Here is a 19,460-nt window from a genome sequence, read left to right on the forward strand (position 1 = left end):
TTACCTAGACATAAATCTTATGTCTTGTATGTAACCTAGGAAACAACAATAGATAAACTATGTATTGAGATCTAGAAAACAACAATAGATAAAACTATATATTAAGAGAGTGGTGTTTTATCCTAGTTTCAAATATTTTTAGATGATATATCACTCTAGATAATCGTGTTAATAAAACTTACATGGAGAATAACCTAACAAAAGTTTCAATTGTAACTGTTTTATTTGTGGATGTTGTATTAATATAACACTAGTTTCCTGGTATTAACTGTTTCCGATATTTTTGTTGTGGTATGCATAATTACATATACTGTTCATGTATGATGAATAGCTATGGTTTGTTGCCTCGGAACTTCAGTTTGACTAAAAAAACACACACACACACACCTGTTGTCATAAGTGTGCTTATTCAGAATAAATTCGTTCACAACAGACTGCAGTGAGAAAGGGCTACAATCCTACAGCGAAATTATATGACTACAGAGCACCGCATTTCAGGAAGTTCTTTTAACATCTCCTGAAAAGAGTTCAGGAAAAATAAAGGGGAAGGAATGTCCTGAACAAACATAGTCAATGAAAGCCAGAGCACCCATTTCTAGTTCGAAGCTGGAAACCATCCCACAAAATGTGGTGAAATGTCTGTGGAAGTACAAATATTCAGCTGGTTGAGGATGCTATCTACGCCTGGATCACTAGGCCTGGGGCTTCTCCTCGGCTTTCTTTGGCTGCCAGGCAAAAAGATAGGAAACTTGTCACTGAGAAACACAACACATCGAATACTGGGTCTTATAAAAGAATGGAAGGTCATGCCCATTTAATACAAAGCATCTAAAAACACATAAAACACTTGTCATTCTTTTTAAGTTAGCTCTAGATTTGCCTAATTTTTTTAAAAAATAAGCTTCTGCAAGTCAAACTATATATTGAACGAGATCTGAATGAATGAATGTCGGAAGATTTTGGTGTTAATTAAAAAGTATGGTTCTTCTAATGACTTAGTTCTTTGTTGTGTTATGCCATGAAAAAAACATTAACTGTGTTTACACCATTTCTGTAAGTTGTTTTCCACTAGTCCTCTCAGGTCCAAACTGTTGGCTAGATGTGTTTTACAGACAAATACCAAGGTTACCTAGCTTATTAATCATAAGACCATTGTAGCCTACCCAGGGGCGAACAAAATAATTCATAAGCCATCCTTCATTGGCAAAATGAAAATAAAGCATTTATTTAGTAGGGGAAAGACATATAAAAAGGTCTATCAAGACTGGATAAATAAATCACTCAAGCGTGAAAGATCTATATCTCAAGCTACTCTTAGTAGATCATAAGAAATTAATAGTAGGTAACAATTTTCATGTGACCAATCTATGTTACATGATACTCTTTTCAAGAACCAAACAGTGCCCAGAAAGGAATCAATCTAGAGTGCTTTCTAAGCTATCTTTACACTCATACCTATTCTGTGGTGCACCCTTTGTTGCATTTTACTAAATCTACAGTCCCCAATAAAAGATTATTTATCCAAAATAGCTCAAGATAATATATCCATCCAGATAGAATGTAAATGTAAACATGTTCTATCTAGCTATCTAGACATTCTAACTTCCCATCATGAATGGAAGCACTAGGTGATTATATGTTCATATGAACAAAAGCAACATGCTTGAAATAAACAGGGTGTCGTGTCAAACCAGAGAAATTTAAGGTTCAACTAACAACCAGTGTTCTTAAGGCGACAAGGCAAGGCAAGGAGACCCACCCCTACCCAATTACCTATGCGATGCCTAGGCGTTTAAGGCGAGTGTGCGGACACATGAGCACAAGAGGCATACTAGAGATTTAATTATATTTTCAATTGGAATATGAAAATGAGGCAAAAAGTCAACAAGCCAACAAGAACACTAGGCAGTGACGGCGCTTTGCTTCCCGGTGGTGCTCAAACGCCTAGGTGACGCTTTAAGAATCATCGTAACAACCAAGTAAGAACAAGAGATAAGAATCACAGTGCACAAATGGAAGCATTTTAGCACATCAAACGCATGGTCTTCTATTAGAACGAAACAGCTGTGATCAATGTCCTATGTAAGTTACTCTCATAACTAAACACAGTGATAGCAGGTCATAGACCAACCAAAAATTGTTATAAAAAAAAGGAAAATAAGTGGAACTGTTACATTTCTTGCCAGTCAATGGCCTACTTGTATTTGTATATTACTACCTCAGTTTCACAACATAGAACTTTTTATTATTGTATATATTCATATAGATGTTAATGAATATAAATATACATACAAACAATATATATTAATCAATAAATAAATCTAGGCATAGCTACAAAGTTTTACAATACGAAATAGAACATAAAACTTAGTGAGTACTAAGTTAGGCACCTTCACTTACAAACAGGGATGCAAATTTGTCCACTTATGGGTACCCACTGTCTATGAATGTCTCCAAAGTTCTCTAAGTGTATGTTCTACATTGATTCGATGTGTACTGCTATGGAGTTGTAAAAACTATCCTACTTGTTTATTGAACCGGGACTAAATGGCAATAAAAGGAGAATACCATAAGTCGCAAATATAGAGTACACCTCATCAAAAGCACAAGAAATGGAAATGTTTATGTAGCAGCTAGAAAGAATCATGTATTTGGTTGCCTATCCTGAATTCCTTAAGTTTCCCCTCTTTTACGCATGACGTGATGATATTTGATTCTAGCAAATTACCACCAAATTTTGGCCATAAGCAAACTGATATTGCCCACAAGTTGTTCGATGAAACGAACGGTGGCCGAAACTATATAATCACCTAAAACGCATAAGATCCACGAGTGATAAATGAAAATACAACGCAACCCGCAGTATCATTATTTGGTCGAATGGACGCAACGTGGCAGGAAACGCCCACGCAGGCAAGGTGTTCGACGAAAAGAAAGCATGGGCAAACGAAGATAAAAGACGCACCTTGATGCCCGGGAACGACATGGTGAGCTCTTCCTCGGGGATGACGACGGGCCACTTCTCCCCGCCGTCGCGGAAGAGCTGCTCGGTGTCGAGGAGGCGTCCGCGGTCGAGGATCTGGTCGCGGATGCCCTGCGCGGTCGCGCCCTCGGCGGCGACGAATGACTCCTCGACGCCGTTGAAGTAGGTGACGAGGACGCGCGGGGGCGGGTGGGACTTGGCGTCCCCGGCGTCCGGCGGCGACGGCAGGCGCCGCAGCTCGACGGAGCAGGCCGGGTTGGAGTCCTTGGCCTTGCGGCCGTTGCACTGCGCGAGGAGCTCCACCACCGCCGCCTTGCGCGGGTCCAGCGGGCAGTACTCCACCACCACCTTGGACAGGAACTTGAGCATCTCTCCTCCTCCTCTTCGCCGCCGCCGCCGCCGCCGCTTCGGTTCCCGACGATCGTGAGGCGTCGGGGTCGGCTGAACGATTCGGGCTGGGCTCAGACTACGGAGGCCTTGTTTTGTGGGCCTTTTGACGTCTGTACACGGCCTTTTTTAACTCATTTTTTTCTCAATATTATTTTATCTTTCATCATCTTATTTATTTAAAAATAACTTCATATTTAAAGCCATCATTATATTAGAGTGCGTGAAAGTATACGAAAAATGCGTTATGACTAGTTAAAAAATATATAATACCATTAAAGCAATCAATTGCATTGTATTATATGTGAGAGGCATCCGGATCCTTTGCGGTAAGGCAAAGGGGCACTGTTCATACGATGGAAAACAGTAAACAAACGACGTGAACAATACAGCAAATACTGTAGCCACAGTAATCCAAAATATTGTTCAGTGTTGTAGCAAGTATTGCAGCAATAAATTTTAATTATCCGTTTTGATATAGCGGTTACGGGATATACCAAATTTACCATACTATAGCCCCATGCAGTAGCACTATGCTACTGCAGGGATCCCGTTCCATGTGAGAGTGGATAAACAAATGTGCATTGATACTAGATAAATTACATATAATACCTAATTAAAGTGAACACCATACTAGTATTTTTTTATATTTATATTTGTATGATGGGTAAAAACATAATTTGTCATTCAAAAATGGTAAATCCAATAGTAGATCATAACAAAAGGTCAAGTATAAAGACGATAGTGATATCTACACTGAATGAACAACCAATGCTTCGCCGTTTTTAATACTAGCTGCAAATCCATTAAGTTTGGGGGCAAACCAAAGTATGGCACTCAACTTTATGGTATAAGAACTTTTTTTTTCATTTTTTATTAAAAGACACCACACGAGTTATGCTGCGTTAGTTTCGGCCTGTTAGTTTGAATTAATCATCATTTTTTTCCATTAGCATGTTTTTCAAACCGCTAAATAATGTATTTTATATAAAAACTTTTCATATAGTAATTGTTTCAAAAAATCAAATAAGTCTATTTTTTAAATTTTAATAATTAATACTTAATTAATTATATAATAATTATTTTTATCGTTTTTCGTGCGGTTAAGTGGGGTTTCGTGACCTTTCATGTTCGAACGCAGCCTATGACCCACCCGTACATTACACTAGAACGAAATGACAATCGCAATTGTCGTTCTCTTTTGTTTTCCTCTAATAAACTGTGTAGAGTTACGTGCCTTGGTCATTGTTTTGTTTATTTTAAGCATAAGCGAAACAACTTATTATGATAAAAAATAATTTACAGGTAAAACATTTATGTATATGTTCTTAACGACCTAAAAGCAAAAGTTAAAAGATAATTTATGATGAGAAAAAAACTCAGAATCAACTTAAAATTTTAACTTTTTTATTTAAATTTTGACTTATAATTATTAGTATAAGTGAAAGGATAAAGGTTTTTGATCCTTAATTTTTTTATTTATAAGCTTTATTTTAGTTCCGATAAACTTATGCATCATTCCATTTCTAGAATATACCTGAATCCCAGCTAGCATGCTTATCGATGACTACCTCGTCACATAAAGAATGTATTTTTACCCTGCTTAACGTTTTACCGTCCGTCTTATTTAAAAACAAATTATAATTAATATTTTTAAGTATTTTTATAAAATTTTTAAATAAGACGGATGGTCAAACGTTAGACATGGAAATCTACAAATGCATTTAAATTGAAACAAAGGAAGTAAAATGCAGTCGTTGAAGCACAACATGTAAATCGAGACAGCGGTGACGAGTGCCTTGCAACCACGAGGCGCCCGCGTAGAAGCCAACCGAAGAGAGGAGCGGCGGTGGGGTGACCGGACCTGGAGCCGGACGGTGGTGGGGGGTGGGGGGGGGGGGGGGGGGGGGAGGAGGGGGGCTCGCAAGATGGAGGCGTGGGGAGGCCGGCCGGCTGACGGGGGGTGACCGGCCAGCCGGCCGTAGATCTGAGCGGCGCCGGCCTTGCGTCATCGCCTCTCGGGCATGCTGGGAGGAGGGGAGAATGAGAGAGGCAGCATTCAGGTCGCTGGGAGGAGGAAGAGTTAGACTATAGGACCCATAGATAGCAAGTCAGTTTGGCTAACTAAATTTTAGCCTGAAGAGTGAGATGAGCATCTGTTGGAGATGCTCTTAGGACTATTTTGGTATTCACGCATATCTCATGTACATAATATATGTTGCCATTCGGCCCAACTCAATTGAACTAAGATTAACCCCCAAAATTCCTCACCTCAAGTTACAGCAAGTACTATCAGTTTAATCATGGCAGTGCTCAAGCAGAGACTGAAATGCAGAAGGAAATGAGATATAAAGTATCCAGTTTATCACCCCCAACCAAAATAACAATAAAAAATGAATATGCTGGTCGCATGGAGATAGCCAGAATACTTAACGAGCTACTATTTTTTGCATAGCCATGTCTGAGAATTTGGAATGGTAGACAACAGATGGACAAATAAAACCAACGAAAGCACGTTATTTATTCGTCTGTCCCAACGCAAACAGAAGTACTTGGTGAAACGGAAACAGAGTTCAGAGTCTCAACGACTGAAGGACCAAGCAATTACAATCCCCAAATCACAACTCAAACTGAAGTTCTATGGAAGCATAAAACTGTCCGGACTGACTTTAGGTTAGTGATAAGTCACTGAAACGTGCATGATTCAGCTGCAGACTGCGATAAACATTTCCATTTTCTTGATGGCTTCAGCAATGCAAATCAACGCTGACGTGATAATTTGTTCAAGCCCCATCTTATTCAGCCAATAGCTTCACAGCGATCTTCCCCAGATTTCATCAATCCAGCCTACACAGTGCAAGAAATATTTGATGAAATGATCTAAATTAATGCAGTTCATAAAACAAATGACTAGAAACTTACCTCTCATGCTATAGTGCTTTTGCTTAGATTTCAGATGCCATTTCAAAATGTTCCTGTCCGCGAAGTTCCAGGACATATCCAGGGGGTGCCAAATCAAGCCTGTAAAGGTAAACATCCAATCTGCATGTCAAATTGTCAATGTAAAAAATCAAAGAGCATCTATTGCTTGTCGAAAACAAGTGAAAAGACATAACGATACCGAGAGCACTGGCATAGTCATGCATGACTGCAAGTATGTGCACGACAACGCAAGCCTGAGCCGAGCTGTTTGGCTCCGAAGGAGCTTTTGCAGAAGTAGAGTTGCCCCTTGCGAAAGTTCTCTGTGAACACAAAGAGAACTACATGAACACCATACAATTCCAGTGCTGTTAGAGGATTATTAAAATAGCAAGGGGAATTTTATGTTACGTTAATACTCAAGGTAGTAGTAACATCCTGCAGCTTTCTGCTCTGCATCCTTTATAGAGCCTAGCTTGTTGATCCTAGGCCTGTAGGTTGTAGGATCTTTCCTAAAGGTGACATCAAGACGCTGCCGAACACAGAAATTTAAGCTAAGTAGTTTCCATTAAAATGAGCATAATACTGTATAAAATATTCAATACTGAGCACTTGCTCCTCTAAAAACCAACATATTGACTCTGTCATTTAAATTCCAAGAAGTGTTGAATACCAGAAAACTTCAGGACCATCCACTATTGTCACGGTATAATATGGGAGGCAGTAGAAAGAGGAATTTGTACTTACCGAAAGAAAACGGTTCATCCCAGAGGCCAGGGATTCTGGTGCATTTGCAATACATTCAACAGAAGGTTTTCCATCAAAAACAACCACCTTATCAGCAAGGTAGGTTGCCATAATAAAATCGTGCTCAACGACAAAAGCAGTTTTCTTTTCATGAAGGATAAATCTTTTTATGACCTTCGCCGCAAGAAGTCTCTGCTCTGAATCAAGATGGGCACTTGGTTCATCTATGAGGTAAATATCAGCAGGCTGTAAACAAAAAAACAATGTCAAAATCAATACTTAATGGATGTACTGTCCAGATTACCAATAGTTATATACCCTGTATTCCTTGACATGACCTAAAAAAACTATATCTCTTGAGCATAAACTTTTCTAACTAGGGATTCATGGTTTAATTTACAATATATATGCATCAATGACGGTAGCACAATAGTCATGTGCTGTTAGTTGCTTATTTTGTCCTTGATATTATGCTTTCAAGACCTTAGAGCGTTCTTACAATAGTTGATGTGCACGGGGGTGCCTGATCTTTCGGTGAGTTGTGATAACTATGATTTGAGTTGGCCATGGTCACATCAATAGTCTAGCTAGTATGTGTCAACTATGAGCCTAGACAAATGTGCTCCAGCGTTATTTAAAATAATAATTTACTCCTCCATTACATATTATAAGACTTGTTGGGTTTGCCTAAATTCATTCATATGTCAATGTATATATTTTGTATATATGTCTAGATTTATTAGTACACAAATAAATTTAGACAAAGCCAGAAAGTCTTATAACATCAAACAGAGGGAAACCTATTATGACCCATCCAATTTCCTGATAGGACAAATGGAGAAGAAAAATGTCCCAACAATCCATAAATGTAATCATCAATGTCAGGCCTTGCGAATTTATGTAAGACTATTATATAGTCATCAGTCATCAGTGACACTTGTGCGAAGGTTATTGATCAGGACGATACAGAAATAGTGCAACACATAGATACTATGCTTGAAAGTATAAAATAAACCATAAAGTTCACCATCAAAGTAGCAAGTACACTTGGCATCCTATAACAATTTAATGTGATTAATTAATTTTCGTCCACAAAGTACATGGAAAAGCATGAGCTCTTAGAGGTGATCGAGCGAGAATATAGAATGTAGCAAACGAAAGATAGTTGAGTTAGAAAAGAATGTGTAGTGTGGAAGATCTAGCTCTCGTGAACAAATCTTCTTTTCTTGACAGATAAGCTCTATACAGCCTAAATGAATTTTTGAGATATATAAAAGTCCCATTTTCTTCTCGAACTAAGGTATTGAGGGTACTGCAAACAAGGTGTATCACTATCACATTCTACAGATCTATTTTTCTAGCATTTAAAGGCTTAAAATAATTAAGGAAACTTCTCTACTCACAACAAAGATATGAAAAAATACTGCAGGGTAATCCAATGTTGTATGTCTTACCTTGCCGAGACAAAGACAAAGTGCAACCCTTTGCAGCTCCCCTCCAGAAAGAGTTGGAACCTGCCTGTCCATGAGTTCCTCAATTTTCAGTGGTTTCATGACATCAGATCTGAACTGGGCTTTAGTGCATGATCCAAGTATTTTCTCGAATAGAAGATCCCTCACTGTAGAGCTACATTTAGATATCAATTCCTGAGGCTTGTATGAGACAGTGTATTCGGGCACATCAACTTCTTCGTCTCCTACTTTGTCTGGCTTCAGTCGTCCTGCCTGAAATTCAGGTAAGAACAATCGTGAAAGTTATAATTAGAAGAAGAAATTTTATGTTAATGCAAAAAATATATTTGACAAAATAAAGTGATATACCAGCATACGGATAAATGTTGTCTTCCCAGTACCATTCTCACCGAGCATTACAATTATTTGGGAATCATTAAAGCTGCCTTCTGTGACTGACAGCTTAAAGCCACACCTTGTTTTTGTCATGGTAGGATATTGGTAGTATTGGTATGTCTGACCCTCTATGATCTCCTCAGTAGACTCAGTAACCTAAAAAAGCAAATATCATTGCATTAGATTCAGAACATATGGGAAGTAAAATACGGTGCTCCTAATCATAGTCCTTACTCTAAATGTGAGTTTCTCCTCACGGAAACGCAGGTTTTCTGTTGGTATAAAGCCATTCAGGAAAATGTTAATTCCTTCTCTAACTGAAGAGGGCAAAGTAACAACACCATATGCTCCTGGAGTCCCATAAAGACAACATATGTAGTCTGATAAGTAGTCAAGTATGCTAAGATCATGCTCCACAACAATCACGTAGCTGCAAAACATAAAGGAAAATTTGATTATTAAATGCAAAGAATTCAAATGTTGTATTTATCTCCTGATTTGGTAAAATGTATCTCTCCTTACTTTTTGGGTTGAAGCAAAGAGCGAATAACTTGTGCTGCTTTCAGCCTTTGTTTCACATCAAGATAGCAGGATGGCTCATCAAACATATAAACATTTGCTTCTTCCATAGCACGAGCAGCTATCGCAAATCTCTGGAGTTCACCGCCAGATAGAGCTGAGACATCTCGGTCCAGAACTTGATTCAATTCCAGAATATCGCACAATAGGTCTTTCACATGTCTCTCATCTTTTTTGCTAAGAAGGTCTCCAACCTTCCCTTCAACAGATTTTGGAATGTGGTCAAGGTACTGTGGTTTCATAGTTGCCTGTAACCAATTGGAACGCATTAGAATGTGTCACAGTAACAAATCTGACCATTACTATGTAAGTACAACTATAAATAAGTTAGAGGGTAATTAGTTCTTCGACATCACTATTTAGCTTCTGCATAACTGAAATGATTTAAAACACTTCAACCATGACCTGAGCAATGAATAATTTGGATGATATGTCTGTAAGGAATAAAGTCTAGAACATCTTTGAGGGAAATATCCTAACTAAATACATCTGAATTCCTACTATATTTCAATTCCATCCAATGCATTTCAAATCTAATCAAATATGGATGATTGATAAGTTAGATGAGGGATAGTAATAACCATTTATGCACCAGAAAACAGAACATCGTACCTAATAATACTTTTGTAAGGAAAAATTTCTGATAAATCAGTAAGTTCATGCAAATCTGTAATGTACCTTCAATTTGTCTTCCACTAGATGAGTAAAGTACTTCTGGAGTTCAGATCCACGGAAATTCCTCAGAATTTCATCCCAACTTGGGGGATCCTGAAATGGCGATAAATAGTTTCATAACCTAAAGCTACTTCCATTAACCACACTCATCTTTTCGATTGTGCTTATATTTATAAGCCAAAATTTGAATTTTTAATCTTAAATTTAGAGTTGATTTTGGAGATTTTTCATCATAGTTTATTTTCAAGCCTTTGCTTTTAGATCGCTAGGAGCATGCATATAAATGTTCTATTTATAAATTATTTTTCGTTTACAAATACGTCGTTTGACATTTTCCCAGAAAAAAAAACAACCCCTAACAAGTATACCAAATAGTGCTCCGTGTTACTTACTGTGAATTTACCCAAGTTGGGCTTCACCTTCCCCGCCAAAATTTTAAGTGCTGTTGATTTACCAATACCATTTGTCCCTACCAAGCCCAAAACTTGCCCAGGTTTTGGAACAGGCAGCCTTAAAAATATTCAAATCAAGTTTCAGGAAGAAAGGTTAGCTCCAAGAAAGCTAGCTAGGCGATTAATATAACAAATGGGAATTTGTACCTGTGAAGCTTAAATGAATTTGGTCCATAACGATGTGTCGTCTCCTTGTCAAGATCACTTAGCAAGTTTACAATCTGGATAGCATCAAAGGGACAAACCTGGAAGAAAATAACAAAAAAGGAAGAAAGTTTAACTGAAAGAATAACAACAAAAAGGAAAAAAAGTTTAACAATATTGCACATTTGAAAAGAAAATAAAAAAGAGGCATCACAAAGAGAAAAGAAGTTACACCTTCACACAAATACCACATCCAATACATAGGTCCTCAGAAATTAAGGATACTCTCGATGATGGAGTAACTTCTATGCACTGACGCCCTGTCAATGTAGATAAAGAATCATTAGTCATGTGCACAAATAAGTACCTTCTCTATCAATAAAGTGAGACAAAGCCATTTTTTCTTTATTTGAAAAGAAAATGTGCATATAAATAACGAAATCTGCAACTTAAAACGATACATGCAGTAAATTAAGTGGATATAGAACAGCAAAAGATAGACAACGATAAATAATTAACTACATTGAAGCGGGTGACCCAAAGGTATAACCCAGATCATTAGCTTCAGTAGACATATAGGTCAGTATATATGTTCACATGAAAAACCATATTTTCATTTTTCCGACAGTTCCCGCTTACTCCTAGGAGGAGGTAATAGGATGTCACTGCTTTCATTCACGTATTATCTTTTTTGAAGCAAGCCAACAAAGCGCTGGTTTTATATTAAGGAGAAGCAGCAATAATTACAAAGGGCAGCAAGGACCCTGGAAAGGAAAAAAAAAAGACAGAGACGACACTCTTCAGACTGCGCGTTGCCGCGCCAGGTCAAAAGCTAAGGTGTTTATCTCGCTAGAGATCTGGCTTCGCATAGTGACCATAAATCCATTTCATCTTTTATGGTCCTGATGATTTGCTCCAGATGTCGGTATTCTCCCTGGAAAACCCTCCTATTCCGTTCTTTCCATAGCTCCTATGCTATTAGTATTTGTGTTGATCTGACCCCTTTGGAGAGTTCCTTATTTTGTTGACGGCCACAGCTGTCCCACCACTCAACCACAGTCCCACCCTCACAGAAGTCATCCGCTATCCTAGTGTAGCTTATTTCTACCGCAATATGGTTCCAGCCTCCCGTGTTATGGGGCAGTCCTGAAATAGGTGTTGGGCCGTTTCCAGGTTCCTAAAACAGAGCTGGCAGAAATAGTTGTTCGGCCACTGCCGACGTTGTAGCCTATCTGTTGTCCATATCCTGTTGTGTAGCAAGAGCGAGACGAAAAACTTGCACTTTGACGGTGCCCAAACCTTCCAGTTGCGCCTTATCGCCCTAACCGTGGTGGTAACACAGAACTATGCTTGATAGGCTGATTTCGCCAAGTAAACTCCGGTTGTTGTTCTCGTCCAGGTGATGGTGTCCTCCACTCCTTGTGTTAGCGTGGTGTCCTATTGTCGCATCACGTATTATCTCTTGGCAAATGGCCAGTTATTCAAAGCATACTTATGATAATTCGTACCAGCACGAAGTAGGTGAATTTTATTACAAGCCAGAATTGAATGAAATAAAACTCGTGTAATATAACCAATCAATGTACAAAGATATTAGAAAAATGTCGCATGCAACATAGGGGGTTTCTTATTTCATTTGGGCTATATGAAATGAGTTTTTTTACCCTTCTTAAAAAATACGTTGAGATACCAAAAATTTTACTGCAAAATTTTGATACCTTACACTAAAAAATAAAAAATATAGTACCTCAACGTACTTCTTTAAAAATGATAAAAAAGCTCATATAAAATATAGATTTGTGCAGATTATTGGAACAAGTCAGTGCCAGAAATTTCGTAACGTTGAAGTCTCTGATACTAGTTTAGATTTTAGCCTTTTAGGATGAGTGGAATACTCTTTCCAAATGTCCCAACATGTGTAGATTAAAGAACTCACTCATCACAGGATGGTTATCCAAATTTGCCAAATAAAGGTTCAACGAGTTTAGCAGCCAAGCAGGTACGTGGCTGTCAAAGAGTATGTAATATTTTATACCAAATTTTACGTTAAAAACTTGGTACTCTACGTACTTCTCAATGGCCTTAAAATTTCTGTAAATATTTGTACCAAAATTGGCAAGACGAAAAAGCATTTGGGCTCGTTTGTCAAGGTAGCCTTCATAGGGTGTGCATCCTCCTCTTCAACCATTGCCGTCTCAATTTTAAGCAGATAACCCATCATCGTACGTAATTTACCAGAAGGCCAGACCGAAGTACGCGTACTTAAATACAGCCACTTAAATTGAGCTGCAAACTAATTAACCAATGCAAATTAAATTACTAAGGGAAGAACCAAGCGCGACTCCACGAGGATATCCAAAACCCTGGCGGCAGCTAGCTAGCGCAAACAGAGATCATGCATCATCATCAAGAAGCCCGGATTGGGATATCGTGTGCGCAAGCTAGAGCTGAAGCACATAATCTCTTGAGCCACATTATTCATATTATTATTCCTTTTTTTACGAACACATCTTCCGAACTACGAAACAATGCGTTTTGAAAAAATAAAATTCTATACAGAAATTTATCATCTCACATCATTTATACTATATAAAACTGCAGATAATCTTCCATTTCTATTTGCACAAATACACAGGCATAGACATGCGTACCGGTGGCGTTGACGGGGCACCGTTTGCGGCACTGCAGGCCGCAGTTGCTGGGCCGGCACCGGTCCTCCGCCACCACCGCGATCCTGCTCCTGCTCGACCGCCCCGACGACATCGCCGCCGCGTTCGTACGTCGTCCCCTCCCCCACCACGCCCACGGATCGATTTGGGGATTTGCCGATTGATCGACCGTTTCCGAGAGGAGAGGAGAGGGGAGCGGAGGGGGATGGCGGCCTTGCTCAAGTGCGCGACGCACGGGTGGGGGTCGAAGCAAAGGCCGGGCGGTGCCTTGGGGGCTAAGTTTGGGCAACGGTCGCCGCTGACTCGGCCTGGCCTGGCCTGGCCCGGGCCCACCAGCTCCACGCTGTCAGCTGACCTGCTGCTCGAATAACCATGGTACAGTTGTAGTTTGACTTTTGGTTCGACAGCTCGTTGACTTTTCTTTGTCTTTTTTTTTTATCAGGGTCCCTGTATAGAGCTTTTTTTTATTAGGATGGGAGTTTTGAACAAAGGTTACTCAGTATAATCGTACCAAAATATTTTATTAATTTTATTTCATAAAAATTATATTTTAATACAATAATTTTTGTCAATCCTTATCCTTTGGTTTTTTTATTTGATGTCGTTGACTTTTAAATTTGATTATTCGTTTTATTCTAAGGGCCAGTTTAGTTTCCAAAAACTTTTCTTAAAAACATCATATGAAATATTTGGACACTTAAATAAGCATTAAATATGCATGAATATTAAAACTAATTACATAGCTATGGAGGAAATCGTAAGACGAATTTTTGATTTTTGCCATGTACTAATTATGCTCAAAAGATTCGTTTCACGATTTCTCCCATAACTATATAATTAATTTTTTATTTTATCTATGTTTAAGGTCCGTAGAGATTGATGTTTTTTTTTAAATTAAATCCTGCCAAACCTCGCTGAATATTCAAAGTTGTGCCCAGAGGGTTCGGTACAACTACCAATCATCGTCTCCTTGCTAATTTAATAGCTAACTAGCAAAGTATGCCCTCATAATATTTAGGATGGTACATCAAATGCTTCATATATTCTTTGATAGGGGTACATTTATATTGTAGAGATAAAATAAGATATTAATAATATGTAGAAAGATTATTTTTAACACTAAAGGATATAGCGTAGTTTGTAAAAAAATAATACAGGTGGTGGGGTGGCAGATTCACTGTCATCATCATTGGTTTGTTTTAAAGTAGTATATATGCTGTTCTTTTTAATTTATATATCTGATATTCATTTTATTAAAAACTTATATAATTATTATTTTTTTGTGATTTAATTTATTATTAAATATATTTTGATTATAACTTATTTTTTCTATTTTTATATAAAAAATTTAAATAAGACCAATGCTTAAACTTATGTAGTTATATAAAAAATCAGTTGTATCATATATTTTAAATATGATGTAAGTATTAATTAAAAAGTTATAGGTACGTACGCCTGCAATGCCGCCCTTTTCTAAATGAGGTTTCACATTGAACCGCAAATTGTGATGGGATGTTGACATATCTCGAAACCAACAGAGAGAACATCCATACTCGATGTTTCTCTTTTCAATATGTATTGCTTTATTTTTAGATGATATCTGTTGGAGTAATATTTTTTTCTCACGTAAGAGGATGGGATAAGATATATGTTAGGAATGCTCTTGCCGACTCAAATCTATTTTATATCGATCCATAGAACACAAACTTAATTTACTCATTATACAAATCTAACGGCTAAAATCATTTGCATCAAATCGGACAGTCCACGTTCCATCTCTATCCTCTTTCTATTTACTGGCTCCCAAAATTACGTGCACTTTCCACCTATCATCCCTACATCAAATTGCATGTATTAAATCTCGGTCAAATAAAGCTCCAAAATTCAACATGTCATAAAAAGACCGTAGGGAGTATTAGAAATACCATTATGTCAGATCTCGGTCAAATCTACAACATCTAATAGTTCGTCTTTTTCAAAGTTTTTATGCAAACATAAAATACGTCATTCTTAAAGTTAATTTACTAATAATAAATCAAATTTATAAATAATATATATATATATACATATATATACATATATCAATATGAATGGTCAACATTAGATCCCTCAATCAGTGGCATTAAATAAAATAGACTGGATATTAATTAAATGATGTGTCATTTATATGTATATATATAATCTAATATTTATTGTGTATTCGAGTTGATAATATTAAATAACAAGAGATACTTTTCACATGGTAGTATTATTTCTAATACTCACTCGGTGTTTTTTTATATGTATATATCAACGCGAATGATTCAACAATGTCAAATAAAAAAGAACGAGTATAAATTTGTAATGTATATGTACGTATATTATTTAAATTATAAACATGCGTGAGTTTAAATTGAATCGTAGGTAATTGCGGGAACTATTTTTTAAGTGATGTTAAATTTCGAACCTATGGTTGAACTTTTGTATTTTTCAAATTTTATTGCAAATATTCAATATTATAAATAATTCATAAAATAAATAAACAACTTGTTTGGATCCAAATTAAATTATTTATTTAATATATATGCACATATATCATCGATAAAATATATTAGAAACTTTTTATAAAATATAAATTTCTATTAGAAACTTTATATATGTCATGCATAGACCAAATCTTTATATATTAAAATTTTCATATAAAATATAAATTTATACAGTATATAACTCCAATAGTTATGCTATATATACACTTACATGATTTATGAATAATTGTATATAAAAAAGTTGTATTCCTGTTTTATTGTAATAAAAAAATGTTGTTCACAGGAATTACACAAATTTGCCTAAATACTTTATTTTACATGAATTAGAAGATAGATTCTAATTTCATGAACAAATTTTCCATCTTTAAGGAGTATAGATATGGCTTAATAGCAGGGTGGATGGTAAAGTATCGCCATGAAATTCATTTGGTCGAATATAATTATGGATACATAAAATTGTGCAATGTCTGAAATATAAACTTTATTTCAATCCTTTGATTTATATCATTAAATATCATCGGATGTTAACAGATGTCTGTTTGATATATGACTCGAATCGAGTTAAGGAGCAATTAGATCTATTTTAGGAAAATTAGTTTAACTAACAGAGCTAAATAACGTATGAATAAAAATATTATGACACTATAGCGTTAGCAAGGATATATTGCTAGTTGGATATGATATCCCTTTATATACGCCAAACTTTGAAAAAGGAGAAATTAGAAAAAAAAATTGATGCTTACTCAGCCACCAGGGCCACAACCACTATGCAAGTGGCCATTAATCGACAGAATTATTGAGAGTGGAGCAGTTCCATATAAATGCAGCCCAGTTTCGGCTCCCCTTCTGCACCCAACTTCACAGTGCACACGGCGCGAGAGGACAGTTTACCGAGGAGCGGCTAAGCCAACCAAGGCGATCGAGCAAGAGAACACAACAACAGCAAAGATCTGCGCCAACGAAGGCTCTCCTCTCCAGCTGGTAGTAATCCTCCCCTGCCCTTCCGTACCGTCTTTTGTGGTTCCTATATCTCTGATTGACCTTGGCCAGGCCCGTATCTCTGATCCTGGTTGGCTTTAACCAGGATGAGACATGCAAAATGAGGGTGTTTGGTTAACTTGAATACAACCTGTTTGGGCTGGGAAGTTAGTTTGGTTGGTTGGATTCCGGTGCTTGTATGAAGAAGATTTTGTTTATTTGGTTGTATGAACTCAGTAACAGTCACCCTTTATTTCTAGGTGGTGTTGTTACTCTCCTATAGTGTTATTGTAAAAGTATATAGCAATTTGATAGTCATAAAAAAGTTATACACTACAGTCCGTGAAAATTTTATAGGATACCTTATTCATAAAAAGTATATAAGATTTTATCACATCAAAAGAAGAGAAGCAAAGAAAAAAATCACATACTAATAAAATTTATCCCATAAAAAACAATAGCTACTCAGATTCCAGATTCGGCAAGAAGAGGAAAATATTAACAACATGATTTACACAGAACTGGGATGAGAAACAGCAAATAAAAGAAAAAAAGGGAAAAAGAAGCAGGTATCGTTGGCTTCGTTCCCAACCCTACACCGTCGGTCTTCCACCCTTTCCTAGCAGGCACACGCGGCCACCGCAACTACTAGTGGGATCCAGCGGCAGCACGATTCTTGTCGCCGGATCTGGGTGGTGGGCTGCGACAAACCCATTGATCAAATGCTGTAGCCTGTAGAGGAGAGGAGATGGCCACCCGTTGGCTGGATCTGGCAGGGGGAGCTCGGTGGTGAGCTCCTAGCCGGCAAAAGAGAGGGCAGTGACGGAGGAGCGAGGACGGACGGAGTTGGGGAAGAGAGCCTACTGTTCTAGATTGGGGAACAAATGAGATGCGCGACAGGTGAGGTCGGTGACCCCATCGTCTTTGATTTTGCACGCGCGGGTGCAGCTCTTGCATGTGCGGGTGCAAATGGCTGCATATGCTGGTCGCTGGACCAGGACGACCAGGGAAGCTCTCAATTTGGCCGTTCCTACTCAGTCTGGCTGTGGAGTTCTTTTTGGGTGTGTTTGTTTGTTCGTATAACCCTAACTGTTAGAGAAATTGACCAGATAACCGAGAAGCAGATTTAACATGAAAAACCTTTACGAGAAAAAACCACGGGCGCCAACCGGCAATATCCAATGTGAGGTGATGATTACAATAGCAGGGGAATACACCAGGCCATCGCACCCTTCCCGTGCAGCTTACAATATATATAAGGGGAAATCAATGAGTCATAATAGGAAAATACTGATAGAATCCTATTAGGAAATTAATCCTACTCCTACTCCAAGTAGAAAACGGTTAGAAGAAATCTAGTAGGAAACTAGTAATATAATCCAAATACATTACATATAATAATTCGGATCATATATCTGACAATCTCCACCTTAAGATGAATTCCTTTGTAGCATAAAAATTGAAATCACCAGAAACCTCATGTAGATAAAATTACCATGCGGCCAATAGTCTTTTGGACTATAATAAGCACAAACCAAACTTGAGGACAACGAGAACCTCGCTTGTTTTGAACAGGAGCAGTGAACCATACTTTAAACTCGCAATGGGAATAAAACCCTAAACCCGTTGGTATAAATTGGTAGAACCCAACAGAGATGCGAACCAAAACGAAGTATTTGAATCTCCTGATAAACCTCATGAAAAATTGGTCATGTGCTCATAGCAGTTCCTCTGAAATCACGTGATCAAAATAAGAGCATTGAGTAATACTTCAAAACTCGCCGTAGGATCAAATCCTAAAGTTGTTGGTATAAATTAGGGGAACCCCTGTACCTGTAATCCCGTACCGTTATTACCGTACCGTTATCAGTGGATTTGTCTCCCGTGGTTTTTTTCTCTCTATCTTAGAGGAGTTTTTTCACGTTAAATCCTGTGCCTACGCATACGCTCGTTTGGTCATTTGTATTAGATTAGTCTGGCTCGTATGAGATCGTGTTTAGTTTCAGGAATTGTGAGTTGCACAAATATATAAAGGAAAAGAAGTATGAGCTGCACAAATACATTCTCATATAAAATACATTCTCACAAAATCAGAATACCAATGAAATGCACAAATACATTCTCAGAATATGAGCCGCACAAATACCAATTGATGAAATGCACAAATATATTATCAGAAAATCAAAAAAATCACTGGGAAAGAAAAAGATAACGAAAAATTTGAGCTGCGGCTAGAGGACTTCGATGGAGGGTGACAGCGGACTCCGACGGCGTCGACTGCGGCTGGCCTACGGCGGCCGCGACGGACTCCGACGGCGGCACGGCATCACACGGTCGTGGTGGCGGACTCCGACAGCGGCACGACATCACACGGTCGTGGCGGCGGACTCTAATGGCGGCGCAGCATCACACTGTCGTGGCGGCGGACTCCGACGAGCGGCGCGACATCGCACAGCCATGGCGGCGGCGGACGGGAGTAGTGTCGGCAGATCTAGAGACGGGCGCGGCTGTCCTCGGCGTGACTAGAGACGAACGCGGTCGTGGCGTCCGCCAAC

General features: G+C 38.1%; 2 protein-coding genes across 2 annotated transcripts; both read right to left on the reverse strand.

Moving 5' to 3' along the window:
* Positions 1 to 358: 358 nt before the first annotated feature.
* LOC102702532 lies at positions 359 to 3,443 on the reverse strand. Its single transcript, XM_006647105.2, has 2 exons — positions 2,966 to 3,443; positions 359 to 725 (listed from the first exon to the last, which is right to left on the reverse strand). Exons 1-2 carry the CDS (start codon positions 3,350 to 3,352, stop codon positions 693 to 695), a joined length of 420 nt encoding a protein of 139 aa, XP_006647168.1. The 5' UTR covers positions 3,353 to 3,443; the 3' UTR covers positions 359 to 692.
* Positions 3,444 to 6,729: 3,286 nt separating this feature from the next.
* Positions 6,730 to 13,580, reverse strand: LOC102713717 (ABC transporter E family member 2-like). Its single transcript, XM_015833439.1, has 12 exons — positions 13,385 to 13,580; positions 10,968 to 11,053; positions 10,737 to 10,834; positions 10,530 to 10,647; positions 10,141 to 10,230; positions 9,406 to 9,710; positions 9,118 to 9,313; positions 8,857 to 9,039; positions 8,491 to 8,760; positions 7,211 to 7,282; positions 7,037 to 7,071; positions 6,730 to 6,821 (listed from the first exon to the last, which is right to left on the reverse strand). Exons 1-11 carry the CDS (start codon positions 13,494 to 13,496, stop codon positions 7,051 to 7,053), a joined length of 1,551 nt encoding a protein of 516 aa, XP_015688925.1. The 5' UTR covers positions 13,497 to 13,580; the 3' UTR covers positions 6,730 to 6,821; positions 7,037 to 7,050.
* Between the last annotated feature and the right edge of the window lie 5,880 nt (positions 13,581 to 19,460).

This window comes from Oryza brachyantha, chromosome 2 (assembly GCF_000231095.2).
Source record: "Oryza brachyantha chromosome 2, ObraRS2, whole genome shotgun sequence".
NCBI classification, from domain to species: domain Eukaryota; kingdom Viridiplantae; phylum Streptophyta; class Magnoliopsida; order Poales; family Poaceae; genus Oryza; species Oryza brachyantha.